This window comes from Falco punctatus (assembly GCF_963210335.1).
Source record: "Falco punctatus genome assembly, chromosome: 13".
NCBI lineage: Eukaryota > Metazoa > Chordata > Aves > Falconiformes > Falconidae > Falco > Falco punctatus.
This window is the reverse complement of record NC_137593.1, coordinates 7804094-7824457: the sequence shown is the minus strand read 5'-3', so window position 1 is coordinate 7824457 and position 20364 is coordinate 7804094. Positions and strand designations below refer to the sequence as shown.

The 20364-nt window shown below is 37.9% G+C and overlaps 1 protein-coding gene across 5 annotated transcripts in view; it reads right to left on the bottom strand.

Annotated features, from left to right (window-relative positions):
* The window catches only part of NAALADL2 (N-acetylated alpha-linked acidic dipeptidase like 2), a 497171-nt gene that overhangs the window by 41579 nt on the left and 435228 nt on the right, over nt 1–20364 (bottom strand). For all 5 annotated transcript variants that reach the window (XM_080409532.1, XM_080409535.1, XM_080409533.1 and 2 more), the window contains 2 exons: nt 8335–8428; nt 325–523 (listed from right to left, as the gene is read on the bottom strand). In XM_080409532.1, the coding sequence (XP_080265658.1) occupies nt 325–523; nt 8335–8428 (293 nt within the window). The remainder of the gene's footprint in view (nt 1–324; nt 524–8334; nt 8429–20364) is intronic.

The window sequence follows — 20364 nt, the reverse complement described above, 5'->3', positions numbered from 1 at the left end:
ATTAGATTTCAAAGTATTTTCTTCTTCTGAAAGCTCACTGTACCGTCTAACACAAGTAGCTGTCATGCTGCCTGAGTAGCCATCACGCTGTACATCTTGTTAGCAGTGATGTCATAACAGAAATCCTACAATGCTGCATTCTAACGACCTCTTGTATTGTAATTAATTAATTTTTTTTCTGCAGAAATGATGAGATAGGAAAAAAAAGCTTTACTCTTGGATACTCAATGAGATTTTTTTTTTTTGTGAAGAGCATAACAGTTTTCAAAACACAATAATGCAAGATTACTATTGTAGCTCAAAAGAGGAATGTGTTGATCATACCTGTAAAGTCCTGGAGGAACTTGATGAACCAGGAAGCTTTTCTCCAAGCTTTGTAGCACATCATTGAGCATCCTGACTCTGATAGGAGCTCGCTCCTTGGGGTCATTAGCTGGGCGCATCTCATCTGATTGGAACAATTCTGCAGTGTCCCTCAGATGTGATGCCACTGTAAGCAACTGAGGAATGTCTACTTCTTCACCTAGAAACAGTAAGAGCAAGACAGTTGCCAGTGATTCAAAGAACACCACTTATTACACTTGCCTACAAGTCAAAATTAATAGTCCAATTAAAACCTGAGCCTCTTTTCCCTTGTGAGAATTGCGTAATAGATCAAGGAAAGCGACAGATCATTGTGCATAAGCTCTGATTATTTTTCAAAGAAGATCAATTTGGGCTCTGATGTTTTAGGATCTAATAAACTATGAAGAATGATTTTGGGCACAACTTGAAAGCCACCATTGGAAAAACAGGCATGCAGGAAGCAATGGTTATAAATCAGTAACTATAACATTTCCTCCTGAGACAGAATTTATTCAATGCCATTTGATGCTATTGCTCTCAAGTTTGAAAGCTTGTGCTTGAATTCCATAATGACTGCTGCATAGAAGATTGTGATATGCAGAGTTTAATTGAATTTTGTTCAACTTTTAGAATTCTAGAGGTTAACAACAGTTGTACAGGGGATGTGAAATTCTTCCTCTTAATCACTTAAATCATACGGCAATGAACCAACTAACACTTTGATATCCAAACATATATTCTAATCCAGTCGATATTTTCAAAACTTTATAAATTTGGAATTTTAACTGTTACTTTGTTTGTAATCCTACAGACACTGAAAGAATAACAGCCCACAGCACTCTGGAGCACAGTGTGATTTCAGTATTTCCCTGTCTGCAGTCCAGAAAGAAGAATGTGATAGGTGAGCTGGAGCACTGTGAATGCGCTGTCTGTTCCCACCTGCAGGGCAGCTGAAGAGCATGCCCTCCTTTCCCAGTGTGCGCATAGACCTGTGTTAATTTTTACAAGCACATAGCAAGAGAAAGCGTAGTCTGAACGTGTTATAAAGTAAAAAGTAACATCAGTCAGCAAAACCACTTCCAGGATGCAGAAATTATCTTTAAGACCAAGCCTCACTTTGCCTATTAAGGACAGAAAATCAACTATCCTTAGATCTTGCAAATGACAATTTAATCAAAACAAACCACTCAGCTTTAGAAGCTGTCTCGCCTTTAGTTGACTGTACAAACCCCAGTGTGTTCAGTATCCTAGTGACTTAGATAATTACTCCAACAGAGTGGTTCAAGACACTAATTAAATGAATACTAAAGTTCCTTGTCTAACAGATATAGGGAGAGACCAGAAATAGTGAATGGAGAACATCAACCCATTTCTCAAACTATTTATGGATGGAGTCTGAAAGGTGAGCAACAGGAATGGAAAAGTAAATAGGTACAACTAAGACATTCAACGAAATGCCTGAATATGACATATTCTCCCTCTCATACGGAAAAAGAGATTTGCTATTGGACACATTTCAGCAAAGGCAAAGAAGTTCATAGATCCCTATGCACTCCTGTCATTTAGCTGACTAACGTGTTCTAATCTAGCAAAACGCGAAATGATCCAAAATACATGGACAGGCACATGTTGGTGGCAGAGAAACTCTCAGATTTCCTCAACTATCCAGGTGAACTTCAACAATGAACAGAAGAAGCTCCCTGTAGGAACATGAGTGAGAGAAGATGGTTTATGTCTGTCTCAGTTTGGGACAAGGTTGCTTTGTCAGTGGCTCTTGCCCAATCCACCCTTCCCTAATTAGAATGGATAACAGGCATTGTAGTACCTTGATGTCCAGGATTGGTATCTGACTGTATTTGGATTAATTTAAGATCTGATTATATTAGGTTGATCCCTCAGAAAAATATTCTCCAAGCATATAAACTTGGTACACTTGGGATATTTTTCAAAATATCAATATCCTTAATTTTCAAATCTCAGGCAAACATCCTGTGCAGCTGAAGAACTTGCAATTTCCATGCATATAATCCAGGCATTGTGCATACCTTACCCTGGGACTTGTGTCAATATGGAAAGGTTTAAATTCACCGTTAGAAAGAGTTCTTTGTTTTCAGCAAAGCACTTCATATTCCAAGTAATGTGCAACATCTATAATTTCTAATCTATTATATAAACAATTATAAATATCAGCTATACCTTTTCAATAGGGAAGTTGAGATAAAGGGAGAAGACATCATTCAATATTTGGAAATGAAGCCAACCAGACCACCCTTTTAAACACAAATATTCTGTAAATGCTCTCCCTCCTCCACAGCATGCATTTTGCCCCTAAACCAACTACATTTTATTTTGCAGTCATGAGTAAAAAGCACCGTGTACATCACACTCTAAACCAGCTCTCATAAAACAAATGACCAGACCCTTTCTTAATACTTCAGTACAAAACCTGCAAGTGTCTATGGCTAGTATTGCCACAGAGAACTAAGGACACAGCTTTAAGGGCATCACCAGTTTTTACCACAACACGCTGAACTTCACTGTCAAGGAAAACTGTGATTTATGCTCTTCTCCACTTGAGAAGCTGGGAGTAGAAGAGTAAATGATTCTTAAAGAAAAGGATGCATTAACTAATAATGTCTTAAACATCTTGTGATGCTTCTACAGAAAAAATAAAAAAAATTGTGTTACTTCACTCAGGAAAAAAACACCACCACATTATTGTATTTTGTATTCCTTGTCCTTTTGTCTCCAGTATGAATCATGATGAATCACCTAAGCTAGCTGTTTAGTTGTTAGAGAAATAAAATTGCCAGTATAAGAAAGTGACTCAAGAGTATGTATACTCTTGATCAGAGAATTAGACTGTTGAATTTCATTACATTTGCTAAATGTAACAGGACTTTATTCAGAAACAGGATACAGCAAATAGGTGTTTATTTTTACAGACACTGAATACAATGGCCTTTCCTTATGTAACTGATTGCTTTTATGAAAGCACTGCTAGAGATTTAACATTTTAATATTGTGTTTGTGCCCGCTGGTATGAATGTACTTGCCTATGAATACCTGCAGAAGAATGAACACAGACAAATCAGCAGTTTAAGGCACGACGCTCACTCACCATGCGTGTTAATATGTTTTTGCATGTAAGAGAGAGAGGGGAAATGGCTTTAGGCTTTGATTAGCTTGCAAATTCAGGATCAGCTATGTGTTGTATTCACTACGAAGATTTTGTGTGCAAAACTGGATGATCAGACCTGGCAGTGGAAAATCTGAATGGGAAAGCTTTGTAGAAAGTACCCTAAAGGGGGCAGAAACACAAATCCATGAACATCCTCAGTACAAAGAACATGTAGCCATCAGCTTCAATTTTGGTACCATGACTGCTACTACCCAAACAAATTAATCTGGTATTCCTGTAACAAGTCTCTTTTCAAAGAAGCTAACATTAAAAAGGCATGCTGTGACATACTATTATGCATGTCGATACAGAGGGAGCCTGGAGAAGAGAAGGCTCCAGGGAGACTTTACTGTGGTCTTTCAAGGGGGCTTGTAAGAAAGACAGGGACAAACTTTTTAGGAGGGCCTTCTGCAATAGGACAAGGGGTAATGGTTTAACACTAAAAGAGGGTAGATTTAGAGTAGATGTAAAGAAGAATTTTTTTACAACGAGGGTGGTAAAACACTAGAACGGGTTGCCCAGAGAGGTGGTAGATGCCCTGTCCCTGGAAACATTCAAGGTCAGGCTGGACAGGGCTCTGAGCAACCTGGTCTAGTTGAAGATGTCCCTGCTCACTGCAAGTGGGTTGGACTAGATGACCTTTAAAGGTCCCTTCCAACCCAAACCATTCTATGATTCTATGAAGTTATCAATGACTTCATACAGAACTGATGAAACATATATGGCCTAGTGATACAGAATAGATGCTCAACCTTCCCTTTCAGTACCAAATGCTTTGTCCTTGGAAAATGCATTTTTCCATAACTATTTTTTCTAAAGGCCGATGAAAGGTTCGCCAGTAATACTATAAAATAACCTTGAAAGAATATTGAAGACAAGATGTCAGTGTCTAATGGCAAAAGAAGGTATTTCTGTCTTACATACAGATAACATATACAGATAACTTACTGTTGCATTTTTCCCCTCTGTAGCAGTCAAGGATAATGAGTGGAAGAGGAAAATGGTAAAGAGGGAAACTTTCTGACCATTACAGACAGATGGAGAAAGTAACTCTGTAAAGCACCCTAAATGATCAGGGAACTACGACGGTCAAGCAGGTAAAACACCAAGCTGAAGACTAGCAAATAGCTGTAGGCAATGAGTATGCAGCCATCAAGTAATGACAGAGCTATGTTTCTGTATTGATTTTTCTAAGGACAGAGAGTTTAGACTGATGTTTTGAAATGTATAGGTTGAGCCAGGGCTGTGGAAAGTCATGCAGACTTTCTAGGAAATGGCTTATCATAAACCAGATTATTTTTAAACTTCTGCTAGCACTGCCTACTATTATCACCCCAAGTACTTCAGCTGTTGTAACATCTGTAAAACATCCATCCCAGGGAGAAGAAAGGGCCTAACTGATAGGAAGCAACACACAACTGACACTGCATCAGCCAAAGAGCTGTAAATCACAGCCCTTGCCCTCCCTATACAGGGAAAACCAGCAAATCTCTTGCACTTAATTTGTCTTCATAGGCCTCTCGCAGCTAGGTGGTTCACAGCTTTTCCAATTTGTGTACTGGCTTCAGCAGCCTGTGATGACACCCACAACTAGAGGATCAGCACGTGCGCCTGAGTGCTTCCCAGCCACAACCTAAGGCTGGGGCAACAGACACTAATATTTTGAAAAGTCTGCGTGAGTCCAGGTGAGCCCAGTGACTTGCAGTAATGAAAACTGGTATCAGCTTCAAAAGCCAACAGCACCTAAGCAAGCGACATGGCTAGCACCGAACCTGGCTGCCTTTATTTTTGTAAACCATGTGATTGAAATTGTCATGGCTTAGTCAGTCAGGTACAAAAGTACAGAAAGGCTTTTAATCCTAATGAGACACTTTTAACAACTCCATCATCAATCCCTGAAGCTTGCTGTAATATAAAATTCTAACAAGGCTCAAACCCAGTGCAAGACAGGCTACAAGGAGCAAGTTCAGAGTGCACAGTACTAAAAGCATTCAGCAGATAACACAAATATGTTTTGAATAAAAATGCTTCTATACATACAAAATACATATACACAAATGCTTATACATTTGTAGTCACATATACGTGCAAAATACTTCTACAGAAGTGCTTAAAAGAACCATCTGTATCATTCACACACCAGATCTGACATCTTGTCTGTGCCCTACCTCAAAAGATAAATTGGGTTTTCATAGCATGTGAAACCCAGCAAGATATTCTTGTATTCGATTCAAGTTGCAGTGAGTATTGATTTTAAATGCATGAAAGGCACAAACACTGCACAACTGCAATGTGTAGTTAACAAGAATATTTTAAACTGTCACATATTTATGAGTTTCTCTAAAATATCACATCTGTGATCAGACAGATAACAGCCTGAATAGCCCTGGGGACCTGGATTTGAGCCTTGGAACCCATCTCACATCATTTATGACCACAAGTTTTCCTGTATAAACATCAGACCATCAGCAGATGCACAAAAAGAAATGTCTCTGCAGTCACAACCCTTCCTTTCAGGTAAACGCAAAAGCAGTAGCTTGTTTCCAAGAGTTCTGGTGTGTGCAAGCAGAGAGAACACATGTCGCTTAACAGCCCTTTCCCCATCTTTCTGAGGAACAGGCCTCAAGCCAATGTAAACACTGTGGATGACATTTCCCTATAACCTGCCATCCAGCCAGCCCTGAATGTAAGAAATGGTTTATAAACCGCTGAGTAACATCCTATTGAACTTAACCGAGCCAGCAGTGCAGACGCCCACCACACTACAGAATTAAATCCTTTGGAAACATAAATAGATACAGTATTAACTAATATTGAGACACACACATCCTTTTGTGAGGACACTCAGGAGACTGCAAAACTGTGACTCAAGTATTTGCATGTATGACTTAACTTCAAGAAAGTGAGGAAGTCCAACAGGCAATAAAATGTGTGTTTAAGTGACTGGCTGAAGCAGATTGCAGAGGCACAAATTAAGCCTAATGAACATCTTTTCTAGCACTGTCTTATTGGCTTTGAAAATGAAAATAAACTGTTATTTGACACAAGTCAGAGACAGATGAGACGTGAAAGTAATGAGAAAAGTCATTAAACAAAATTCCAAAGTGAACAACAGGGAGAAAATTTATCCTGCTGGCCCTACAGCCTCGAAAATAATTTTCCCTCCTCTGAAGTGGTTGAGATAAATGATCTAACTGAAGTTAGAGGAAAAAAGACAGGTTAAATCAACATTCCCTGTTACTCAAAATAAAGAAAAAAGGAAGAACAATAGCAGACATCTCATGTTCAGTTGCAGGAATACCAGCTGAGCCACACTTTTCATTTGATGATCATTCCCTGCTGTGTTTAAGCTGAACTAAACCAATGTTTATATGGCACAACAGAGCTAAAATTACTTGTCTTTTTGGATGCTCACCGATTCCGGACCAATGCTAGCCCTCTGATTCCTAGGTCTTGAAAATGATGGATGGCAAAGATTAAAGGAAAGGTATCATATGTCTATGAATGTGTATTACAGAAAAGTGATACTTTATACTATAGGGAGTGAATGAAATGCAGGGGGAACACCTCAAGATTGCAAAAAAATCTTTCACATTCAACTAAAATATATGTGAAGTTTTGGTGTGATTTTATAGACCATATATTTTTATTTAACAGATCAACTTGAGAGTTCCTTAAATGCATAAACAGAAAACATATTTTTGAAAGGCCTTATTAGCACACTACAGGTAATCTGTATCAGAGATGTAATTGGAGATGAGGAAATAACAACACATCAATACAACAATAACACAACACAATATGCCACATTTTTCCACTGTGAGGTTCCAACAAGACCACACTTTGGAGCAGTCTTTCACGGGGGTCCTTGCCAGGGACATACATTTTACCATTCCTTTTAAGTTTACTGAATTCTGACCAGAATACAAGCTTCTGAAATATCTCAGTTTATACATATTCAAGGAATTATGTTAGGGTTTGGCAACATAGGGAAAAAAGACTGCAAAATGCTTATTATTTTATCAAGTTCTAAAAGACCACAAGACAACAGAAAGAGAAAGAAATGAGAAGGCAACACAGGAACATTAGTAACAGCTCCAGAATCTTGATGGAGCAGTCTCATAGCAAGGCATTCCTCCTACACCTAGCAAACAGGGCCAGATCCAAAGTCTATGAGAATTATATCTGCATCATTTCCAAGTTACCAGTCACTTCTACTTTCTGACTAAGAACTTTCTTGTCCATCTCCCTAACCCCAACTTGTTGTCACAAACACATCAAGATCAGTTTCAAATACAGAGCTTTCAGGGTCTCAGTGCTTAAACAACTCAAACAATACATATTGGTAAATTATCATGCTTTTCATGCCTGAAAAAGGATAAAAGCTAGCATGCTCTGCCAACAAGGTGAGTTAGCGGAATAACCAAACAAAGAGGACAAATGTGAAAATTAAGGAGCCAAATGGCAATGGATTAAAAGCCCTCTCTTGCTTGTACTGAACAAAGTCTTGAAGGGAATTAAAATAACGTTCAGTCTCAGAGGTTGTTATCTTTTACTGTAAATACGAGCATTTAATACTAAGTATTACTTTACTGACACAGTAACATCAGAAGAAAAATAAACATTTTATGGCTTTGTTTAGCAACAAAACTTGTGTTTTGTTTAGCATTATATAATTACACAGTTTTATTAGTAAAATCACTGGCTATCATTCAAAAAGAAATTGAAAATCTGTACTCAGTGAGTAGATGATCCTCCCCCCTCCCCCCCTCATTAATGGAGAACAATATTCCTCAAACAAAAATTACCTTTAAGACTGTTCTGAACTTCTAACGCGATGTCGAGGGCATTAAACGGCAAAACTGGTTCATTGGCAATTTGCAAAGTCACTTGTCCTGTTAGCTGAAAAATAGAAAAAAAAACCCAAAACCCAGTTATAATAATTTCTACGGATTTAATAGTCAGCATTTCTTTTGGAATAGCACATACTTTCATTACATTGGATTTTCAGGGAATAATTAAAAAACCCCATAAACACAAATCTGTAAAAAGCATTACGACCTAGACCATTGGCTTTCTAATACGTTAAAAAATGTTACAAGATTACAAGTTATCACCACACACAAAAATTCTGGTTAATACTTTTTCTGTGGACCTAGGAAATTGCAGCAGTCTCTGAAGGGCCTTAGTTTTGCCTTGTTTTCAAATAAAACATCTCAACATTCTAAAAATAGGAATGAGTTCTATTTTTTTATGTAGTTGTTTAGTTTTAGCTATTGGATTTTTAAAGTTTACACAAGTCAAAAAAAAAAAAAAAATCACAGACGTTAATAAGCTTCAGATCAAGCTCATGGCTAAATGCAAGCTGACCTGAAAACCAACTGCATTTTGAAGAGATATGTGGCAACTTGATGCATGCAGACGTCCAACTTCCAAACTGGATAGAACACTACACACTCTCTCTGTAACTTACAGAAAAAAAAAAAAAATCCCAAATGAGTGAAAGGGAACTCTCAGTCCACTCCAGACTACACGCTAGCACCTGTCATGAAAGTCAGTGGCACGGATGGTTCTTTTCAACAGTTCCAGAGATGAGGCTGGGGACTGACTGGCCTGAGTGCTTTTTTTCCACTTGCAGAAGACAGGCTCTCCAGCTCAAGGCTTAGCCACGCCACAGGGGCTGTGTATAGAAATATGTCTTTCTGCTGAACTATACCTAGCCTGTGATTAAACAGAGGATTTCAGTCTCTAGGCTGCCAAGTCCATCACTGTTCACGGGAGCTATAAAGACACACTGACAAAAACATGCAAGAAACTTTCATTCATCTTCTTCGTATCTTGATATTGCAAAAAGGAAAAAAAAAATACCTGTAGGGCTGTGCTCTAAAAGGGAATGATGGCTGTGGGGGATGGTGATCGTGTTGATAAAAATGTGGACTGAATAGAATCATATTGTACAATACTTCCCAAGGTGCTGGGGGGGGGGGGGGGGGAGGTTAGAATAATATCTATCCTTCAAAAGCAATATGATAGTTGCTGTGCTGAAAGCAGCATTTTAATTCTACAATACAAAGTAGTAGGAAAAGACAATACTAAGGAATATTAAAAACAATAGTAAAGCAATTGAAAAGGAAAACTATCTCCAGGAAAGTGGATGAAAACAGGGTAATATAAAAAAGACAGGTTTCCTGAAGAAAGATTAATGGAACCCCAACACTTCTCGGAAAGCATTAAAGAAATGACCTGGCCACAGACTGATTTGGGTACAGAGACTGAGGGAACATGCTGTATATCAGGCTGCAACCGACATCTGAGCAGAGACACACTGTGAAGCTACTGAGATTTACCTCTAGAGAATACGATATTGCAAAAGGCGTGAAGAAAAAAAAACCACCAAAACTTACCATATATACAGTGAGAAAAAAATAGGAAGGAATAACAATATGTCAGGCTGTTATGAGAAAAACTAAAGAACTAAGAGCGAACTTCAAGGAAGATGAAAAATACTGTGTTTGGACATCTGTGTTGAAATACTACACAGTAACCCCTCATGAAACTTTTCTCCAAAACTACCCAACTGCACACACCATTAATGCTTGACGGTTGTTACATTTTCTATCAGTGATTATACACAAATATCTAGGTTGAAAAGCATTAAAAACATTAGTTAGAATATCCGAGGGGTATTGCGGAAATAAAATATATATAAAAAATATATATATATTGTTAGCGCAAACAGAAATCTGTAAAAAACTGTACACAAACCAGGTTCATATAATACAGCCATAAGCAACTGCAAAAAATCTGGTTCTAAATGTCCAGATGCCATGCAAAATCCTTCCTTGTCCTGCACAGAAATCTTTCAAGATACAGCTGCCCAAAATATTAACAACCAGTACATTGCTATGGAAAAGCAACTGTGGCAATGAAGGAAGTAACATCATATTAAAGATAAGGCACCTATATGGAGCGTGAACCCACTGAACCCTAAATAGTCCTGTATCACATGAAACATTTTAATTCTTCCCTGACACCCAATTTCTGTAAAAATCTAACTCACTAATTAAAGATACATTTCCATAGGTATATTTTAGAGGGGGGACACATGAACAGTTATACAGTGCTACTGATACTTTTCAATCTGCTACTGCAATGTTTAAGGACACAAAAGTATGGAAAAAATGCTTCTTTTCTGAGGCATGAAAGTGGCATAAAAGAGGAGAATACTTTAGTAAGCGTCTTTCCTTTTCATCATTATCTTCTACAGAACCTGGCTTAATTTTTAACAGTTCTTGCCTTATTTCTGGTTTTTTCCAAGCAATTTTATTTTGCTTTTGACTACGTAAGACCAAAATTGTTTTCTCTCCTATCCAAATAAAGTATACCCTCAAAATCTTACGATGGACTGAAGCATTCTGGAAACTTTATAATATCTCTGTATGTAATACTGCAGATATTTGTGTTTTAGTAAAGAGGTAAAAGTGGTGTTTGTTTATTAAATCACGTAACTTTGTAGACTAATCTGGAAGAAATCAATCACATAAAGGAAAGCTCAGAGCATTGATTTGAACAGAGTAAGCAATAATGCTGCAGAACCATATATCAAACCCACATAATGCAGCAAGACAGAAAAGGCTACTGATTTCTTATTTATAATCTTATTTTTGGATATACCATTCCCTCGAGTACAACACTGAATATACATGGAAAACAAAGACAAGTTTCTGCCCCCTTTTCTCTGTTGAAAAATGGTTCAGACTGACTATTGAATTATTAAATGCAAGAATAACTTAGCAAAGAGTAAAGACAAGTATTTTCTTATAAAGTGAAACGCTTAAGCAGCATAATTGATTCTATTCCCATTCTGAACTGGTTATAGCACTAATGACAACTTCTCAAATAACATTTATACATAATAATATATACACAATACACACAATAATTGATGTAACATTTGCACAGTTATCAAGACTAAAGAAAAAATGTATAGTTCAAATGCTAATTGATTCTGAAATGCTTTTCTTATACAATTTAAAATGCATATGCAAACGAGTATGTATTTAATGAACTTCCCATTACTTTAGAGATAAATATTAATACAAAACAATAACTGTAGTTATACTGTTGTTCTTCGCTGTGAGGGTGGGAGGCGCTGGCCCAGGCTGCCCAGAGCAGCTGTGGGTGCCCCGTCCCTGGCAGGGCTCAAGGCCAGGCTGGACGGGGCTCTGGGCAACCTGGGCTGGGGGGAGGTGGCCCTGCCTGGGTCAGGGGGCTGGAGCCAGGTGGGCTTTAAGGTCCTTTCCAACCCAAGCCAGTCTATGGTTCTATGTATATTGCAAAATAAATTTGACTATTCAAAAAAGGTTTATACGAAGGTAACATTTTTTCAAAGTCTTTTACCTTACAGTGTAAACATCTTTGTAGGAAGGAAATAACTACTGCCCCTGCCTTTATCTCTCTGAAACCATGCAGATCCCAGAAGCTAAAACACCCCCCAAACATTCAGAAATGCTGGTGCTAAAGATGAATCAGTATCACGTGACACTTCCTAAATGAAGCAGTAGGGTCTTCCCTCTTACAAAGCGTTATAACCCACTCATTTAGGAACAATGACTTCTTGCAATTCTACCCAACTTATAAACCTAATTTCACTATAAAAGTCAGCTCTCAGGAACATCAGGTGGACCTGCACCACTCCCCAAAATACTGGGACAATAAAATACCTAGATTAAACACACAGAATATGGTCATTGATGTAAATTATAAACATTCTTTATCTTTTTAGATGTTTTACAATGTAAATAAGGAAACTGAAATGGAGTTGGAGGGAATCATCACAGTAATTTGCTTTTGGTGAGTATGTCGTACCTGTTTTTTCAGTGAGCTAACCTCAGTTTTCAAGGCAACTCACTTCCTCAGATATCCAAGCTCCTACGAACAACTCAAAGTACGTCTATTGGCATGCAAAATTTTACAAAAAGTGGAATGCTTAAAATCTAGGATACAAAAATGTGAAAGGCTCCACTCAGCCTTTTGAACATAGATTCAGGTTTGCTTTTGGGGCATGCTGTTATTGATCATGGGATCATGTCAGGGACATGTCTTACATGTTATCTCGTTTTACGGACAATGCAGGTATGGCAACCAATTTTCCATTCTGTCATATAATAAGAAACTTGTTAAAATGAGTAAAATGAAAATGTATGTAGTGGATATGGAGATATGAAAACATTATGCATGACAGAGATCAATCTGCTAGAATAAACATCAGCGTATAGCGTGCAGGCAGTTTCTTTAACACCGGAGTTCATGTGGAGTCTTGGGTTTTGGTATTTTTTTTATTATTATTATTGTTTTTCATTTTTGTCTAGTGAAATTTGAAGCTGTGTGCTATATCTAGCCTCCATGCTACGTAAACCTCTGTGGGCGTAATTGATGAGCATTTAGGACATTTTTAGTCACACTAAGAGTGCTAAAATCTTAAAAGACATCTCTCTCAGACCTCTTCTGAGATGCTAACTTACAAACAACATAACAAAAAAATCAGGTAAACTGTAATGCTTATCCTTTTGTGAACACTGCTCTTCAGTAGTGCTGTACTCCAGTTCTACCTGCTGGAACGAATTAAGACACAGCTACTTGAAACCTGATTTTTGCAGTGGCAACTCCTTTATATTTTGGGCCATATACCTACGCAGCATACTTTTTCTTCCTTCCTGCATTCTATAATTTTCAGGGGTTTATTACATAATTCTATCTGTGAATATTAGCAACACTTTACCCTACTGAAACCTGTGCACTTTTAGAGAAAACTAGCATATTCATGACAGCTGATCTACCAAAATCCTTAACAACTCATACTAGAAAGCAGATAATGTACCAAGTAGTACACCTGTGTAGATTCCCAACTACAGACTCAACAGACTATACGTAAGACTCCATACTACAGATGCAATCCTTGCAATTGATCAGCATGTGACACTGAGCGACTCGTTTGAACTCTGAGCCTTAATTTCCTTTAACATCAGTATTATTGTTTTTGACTCACACTCGCCCTCACTCCGTCTCCCTTCACACATTATCCACGGGGTTCATCATGAGGAAAGACCACGGAAAGATATTGTGCTGTTTAGGGTAATCAACAAAGTGTGTTGAAAATAACAAGGTTTTTTCCCTTTTTTTCTTGTAAAGGTGAATAAACAGGTTTAACTTTTGTGGCTGGCTGTCACACACTCTAATCTCAGCGGTTCATCTTTTTGCATGAAGGGGTCTCTCTTTCCACACAGACTGACTAGCAGAGTGACCTGCTGAGATCTTTTGACATTAACCCAAACATAAACAACAGTAAATAAGGAATAAATCTCTGCATATATTAAGATCTCCTCTCAGAGCCACAACATTAACAATCTCAAATGTTAAAATAATCAGCCTTCCCCAACCTCTCCACCCTGCAAAATTAAAGAAATATTTTTGATAATACCAGCAAATCTCCTGAATCTGCTTTCTGCTTGTTTCCTCCTGCCCTCCCCCCTGACTTCCTTCATGTTATCAGATTTTTTTTAATTAAGCATGAGAAAGTGAGTCTATTTAAATGAAATCTCTGATTACCTGGCAATAATATAATTTCAGCACCTAGTATTACTAGATGAATGGCAGCAATCGTGAGACTCATGATAAATTCATGTGCATTTTTAATACTGGGATATCAATTCACTGTAGAAAAACTTCCTGCATAATCAGTCTGCATACTTTTTTTTCTTATATTCTCCGCCACCCAGAAACGTTAACTGCTTCATATAAGAAAAGTCAGAGGCAGGAGCATGAGTAAATAACCAGTTCTTTGAGCCTCTATTTTTCTGAAGCAGCCCATTCCCTTGATTAGATGGAGAAATAGAAATGTGAACACAAACATGTTTGCTTTGCAATAACGGTGTCAACTTTTGAAAATTCAGAACATTTCAAAAATTCAGCAGTATCATATGTGTTTTTTGTTGCTACTGAAATCTATCTTGGCGCCAGGGCATGTGTTTACAGTGCAGGTCAAACGGTATTTTGGGGTATCGGACATTCAGTTCAACACGGAGTATTTTAAGTCAGTAGGGGGCGCTCTGAGAAAAGAGTAGGATGAGTCTATGGCTACGGCAGGTGAACTAGAGCAACGGAATTGTGACAGCTGTTCCCGACCAAGGAAAGTATGAGGTCTTAAAAATATTAAAAACTTAATTTCAACACACACCCCCTCTATATAATTTCATATTGGTTTATTTACTCTCAGTATAGAAAATACTGATTAGAAAGTAAAAGTGACAGTGAACAAAAACCATGGTATTGTCCCTTTGCAGGGATCCTGTGAACAGGTAAGGAGACTCACCTAACGGTATTACCATGCCACACAGCACTAGGCATCCCACAGTTACATATTAAGATATGCCAGAATTATGGTAGCTTGGGCTGCTTACTCTGGAGTACAGAAGATCTCTGTTTATGGGATCATAGGCTACGTTTTCAACATGGCTTACGATGAGATTCTGAGGCACTAAGAAATTAAAGGCAGAAGTATTCTCTTATGTGATTATTTGCTTAAAATATAATTTGTTGGCCAACTTATTAATATAAAGCACTTAGAGCAGTGAAAGTCCATTTCCTATAGAGTTCATTGACAGCTGGGAGGGATCATTTATCCCATTGTTTTCAACTACTCGCACAAAAAAAGAGACTCGTAGTTCTCTGCTTTGTTTTCTGTGTACATGTAGAAATTCCTACATTTTAAACTATATTTACATAAAGTATAAGGAATATACAGTTTGTCTAATTTAAATGCATTTATGTTAATGTTCTACTAAGTGTAAATTAAAAACAAATTTCAAATTGTATTAATTTCTAGTGAGAGATTCTAAGCCCATGCCCTGGGTTGTAACTCCGTAAGGTTATGCAGTTTCTTTCCACTCACTTCTACCTTCTGTCCAGATCACCACTGAAAGGGATATGAGTGAGGACATCAGGGGCCATCAGGGGCCATCACGCTGCTCCTCACACAGCAGCAGGGTGCTGGGCAGGGGTGCCTTGTGTCCTGCAAGATGTCACTGCTTTCCAGGGCGCTCTGTCACGGGATGTGCCTGACACCAAGAGCGCAAACAGGTTTCAGACAGGACTAGTCGGCCTCACGCAGGGCAGTACACTGCTGACTACTAAAAATAACGATCCAGATTCAATCTTCAGCTGTGGTCATAGGAGAAATACAATTCTTCTAAAGCATTCATCACTAGCTACGGTCAGAGCCTGGGACGCGGGCTGAAGCCTGGCCCATTGTGGTGGTTCTTATGCTCTTGCTACCACAGCGGCACAGAACAGGGATTATTAACTCAACTTCCAAGATAATAGCTTTATTGAGTTAGGCTTGGCACTGTGTAAATGAACTTGTATTCAGCCTGGTTTGTTTGGAACTGAGGCAGAGCAACTTGATGTCTGTGCAGAATACACAGAGTTAATGCTTACATGGGAAGCCACAACGTTACCTAAAGCAGTTCCTGATGTGGGCAGTTTAGAGGTGCAGAAGCGTAGCTGGAAATGGAGAATTTCTCAAGTGCTTTATTCTTTTTTTTTTTTTTTTTTGGCACATGAAGAGAAATTGCCTGTCTTTGAAGTCTGCAGGTAAGTAGCAATAATTGAGGAGAGTTTCTGATCATATATTTCATAGCTGTGTACATCAAATTGTAGTGGTACAAATTCACTTCTAGAAAGGCCACTAGATTCAAGCCTCTTGCTAAAAGAAGTTAATCACTTAGACTTTTCCCTCGTGTGCATAATGATGAACATTGCAAAAGGATGTAACAGAATGCTCTTCTGCAATTCATGAGCCCTGGGTGATGAGGTCACACCACGACAATACGAATCTTTATATCATCACAAATCCTCACATCAGATTTCTTAAAAAAGTTTGTTCTAGTGTTAATTCTTTTTCATATCCTCCTTTAAAGCCAGGTTGCTCTGGTTACCAGCTGCAGACTTGGAGAGTGACAAATAGAGAAAATTTTCCTTTAAAGCTGAATGATTTACATATTAGCATTCTCATAAACCAAGATGCCATCATTGCACAGAAAGTGACCTTTTAAATGACTTAATTCTCAGCCTCTTCGGGTATAGCAGGAGGAGGGGGAAACTAGTGCTAGATCCTTTTTAAGGAAGCAACGTTAACTGCCTGAAGCTGGTTACAGGCAGTCCTGAGGAAATAGATTTAGCTATACTTGCGGTAGAAAGAGAAGTATATCATAAGATAGGAAGCAAAATTTGTTTCCACATATCAGAGACAAAGATCTCTAAATGACAAAGATCATGTACAGAAATTGCATCTTGAACAGATCTTTACTGCCTTAAACCAAAACTACATAGCTTTTAATTTTTTTTTCTTTATTCGCATATGGAATACAGATATTCAAAGGATAAAACATGCAGCTAGCTAGTAGTGCACACACTTTAGGACAAGAAATGTCAAGTATTTTTTCTGATTTAAGCCATTAAGGAAAGCTCAAAGTAAAGAAAGTGGATGCAAACTCAGAATAAAAGACTATGATATATCCGTGTAGATTCCTGTGTACTGGCATGAAAAAGCAGGATGGTGTGATTAACAGTTTGGACATCATACCTTCCCATGCTACCAAAGACCTTCATTGTGTTTGCTACCAGTTAATGAGTATCAGTACCTTTCCCTGACTTATGTACGTCTTTAAGACTGCAATCAGGATGTTAGGACAACCAGTCACCCTTACTCATGATACAGGATAATCAAAAGACAAGATGATAGGACTCAGCAAGATAATTGATAATTCTGTTAACAGCTGCCAGACAGTTTGCTGGGTCCTGCCGGTCTACGAGCCTACAAGTCAGACAGTAATGACTAGCAGATAAAATAAGCAGCAGTGCAAGTCTGCATTTAATCACCTGGGTTCACAAGGACTCTACAGAAATATGTATCAGCCTAACAAATGGTACTTTGTCTAACAGTCCTAATTAATTAGAGTATCTTCTTATATGCTTCAAGACACATGCATGAACCAAGAATCTTCCAGAATTAGGACCAATCCCAAGATCATATATTCAAGGACATCCAAGTATTTGCTAAGTTTCTATTTATCTGTAAAGCCAGCTCTTCTGCCGCATCCACAGGACTCAGTCTGAAACTTGTGGCATTGTTCAGCACTAGATAATAGTCATCAGAGGAGTGCAATAATACAGAAATCTGCAGTAGGAAGCTGCAACCACAGCTTTCAGTTTAGACCTTGATATCATCTTTTTAATCACTCCCCTTTTACAGAAATGGATTTGATTTAATTGAACTCCTAAGAAAAAAAAGTCTCTAATCACACTTCATCAGCATGCAATTATTATTCAAAAGAAACCATATGTACTATTAGGCACTCTTAATTAAAATAATGCATATAATCTGTTTCACTACCTAACAGTCATTCTCATTGATGTTCATTATTCTTTTTCTTCCATTATTATGACAATACACTTTTTTCCTATTTTTCCTCATCTATCCCCATTTCATTTACACATTTTTTCAATGTTAATGATCATGGTATCAGGACACTGAGCTGTGTTAATACACCACCAGTCTTAAATCTCATTGCATAGCATGACCTTCAAAATGGGTCAGACCTGACTATGGGGATTTGTGAGAAGATGATGAGGAAATGCTGTAACAGGAGCCGTAAACTATACTCTGTTTTGCCTGAATTTTATTTACTATTATGGTATCTTCTAAGTGGGCATACTGAAGGAAGAATTTGTGCTAGGCAAAAGAGAGACAGGATTTGGGGAGAACCAGTGACAACGTATGGCTAAAACTGAATCTAGGAGTTGAAGAACCTGAAGAAAAGCATCAATGAGGGGTGTTGAAGCAATGGTTCCTTGAGAAACTTGGAAAAGTTGGGCGGTCAGTTCAGCATAGACTCAACAGAATAAGCATTACAAAAAGATTCATGAGAACGTTACATATTAAAGTCTCTTTATCCTCTCAAACTCAGAAAAGCTAAGATACTGAATGGTTGTATAGAGAAAATACTGTTATTTTCTCTCTTGTTGCCTCTTGATGCAAAGGTACCTGAAATTTTTCCACTTAGGTCACCCTAATCAGTCATGATTGGAGCACTGACAGTTCATTAAACACGACAGACTAGCCCTGAGGGAAAGACACTAGTGTACCACAGTGCTGAGGATCCAAGGGAAGCTGAAAATGCATAGCTCTGTGGTATACAGCTCATTGAAAAGACCCATAAATAGAGACACGTTCCACTTCAGGTGGGATATATAATGGGATGGATAATACACTGAGGCTACCCCCCAGAAACCAGGCTATACTGCAATATCCACACAATTTCTTTGTTTAGCAATTGCTTCAATTAGAGTTAGATTCTGCTCTTTGATACACTTGCATAGTAGTTACCAAGCCAGAAAGGTATTTAAGTTTCTTACTAATATCATAATTCAAAGATACAAGTTCTATGAATTTTTCACGCTACTTTTCAAATCAGAATATTCAATCTTCAATGTATACCGTGCAAGATACATAGAATAAGAAGTAACCAGTTGACTTAAATTAATAATTTGAAATTTAAACCTCAAAAGGAGTTCTCAAACCTTCTCCTGTAATTAAATAGCATAACTTAAATAAAGGTAGGGGAAGTTCGGTTGTTTTATTTTAAAAGAAAACATTAATGAAAGATGAGTGTTTGGGACTGAGCAACCTCCCCTCAGGCTTGGGGAAAATGCCAATTCTGACAAACTTTTTGAGCCTTAGGGAATCCCAGGTCAGTTTGATGAACCTACTGAAGTATTTTATAAATAGCTGGCATGCTCCTGAGAGTACCAATATACCTGAAAAAGAAATTCCCTCACCTTTCAAACTTATCCCTGAGCAACAATGAATGAAGACCTAACACATACTGTTCCATATCACAGAATATTTCTATAAGCAGAGAAAGAAAACTCAGAAGACTGTCCTGTGCTACAGAATGGCCCTCAAAATTCATAAGGAACCCTAGCAATAAAATTCAAACTATCTGAAGGTAGAATTGAGATTTATTACCACATCTGGGGCTGTAATAATACACCTGTTACTAAGATACTTAAATGATGATGGCCATTTCGTTCCACTGCACCCTATCTTTATGTGGGCTCTGTATTAAAATGATAAAGGCAGCATGATATAATGGCAACAACAAAGATTAAATAGAGAAGCACATTTAAAAAGCATATAATCTTACAACACTGCAGGAAACGTTACTACTTGCCCAAACGACAGCAGTTACTATTAAGAAAAAACCTAAAAATCAATGTTTACCTACAGTACTGCACCATGGTTGCTCCAAGTACTACCTGTTTTAAATATGATATTATCTATAATGACCATTAGTATTTAAGCACCTCAAATGCACTACTTGTCTCAGAAAACAATTCAGAAGACATCTACTCCAAGAGGCTTGCCACCTATCTGAAGCTTATCCAATAGAACCAATCAAAGCAGCAGGGATATGGAATACGACAGCCACCGGTTACTTGGCACTATCTGACAAGCCTTGTTGTAAGAAAAAACTTAAATGCAGGACTCACCCTGTTGGCACACATTGTGTTTTTGTTAGCTTCTGGTCTTGCTAATCATTCCTTTTGTTTTGGCTTAGCTGAATGCCTATTTGTCTCCAGCTTTAGATTAATTTTCTGGAACAAATGGGTTTATCGTAAGAGATCTCAGTGTGGGTAAATAGACAAGGAGACAAGTTTTGCCTGAGTATTTCCAAATGTAAGGACAAGAAGGACGGAGATCTGATGACTGTATGGAA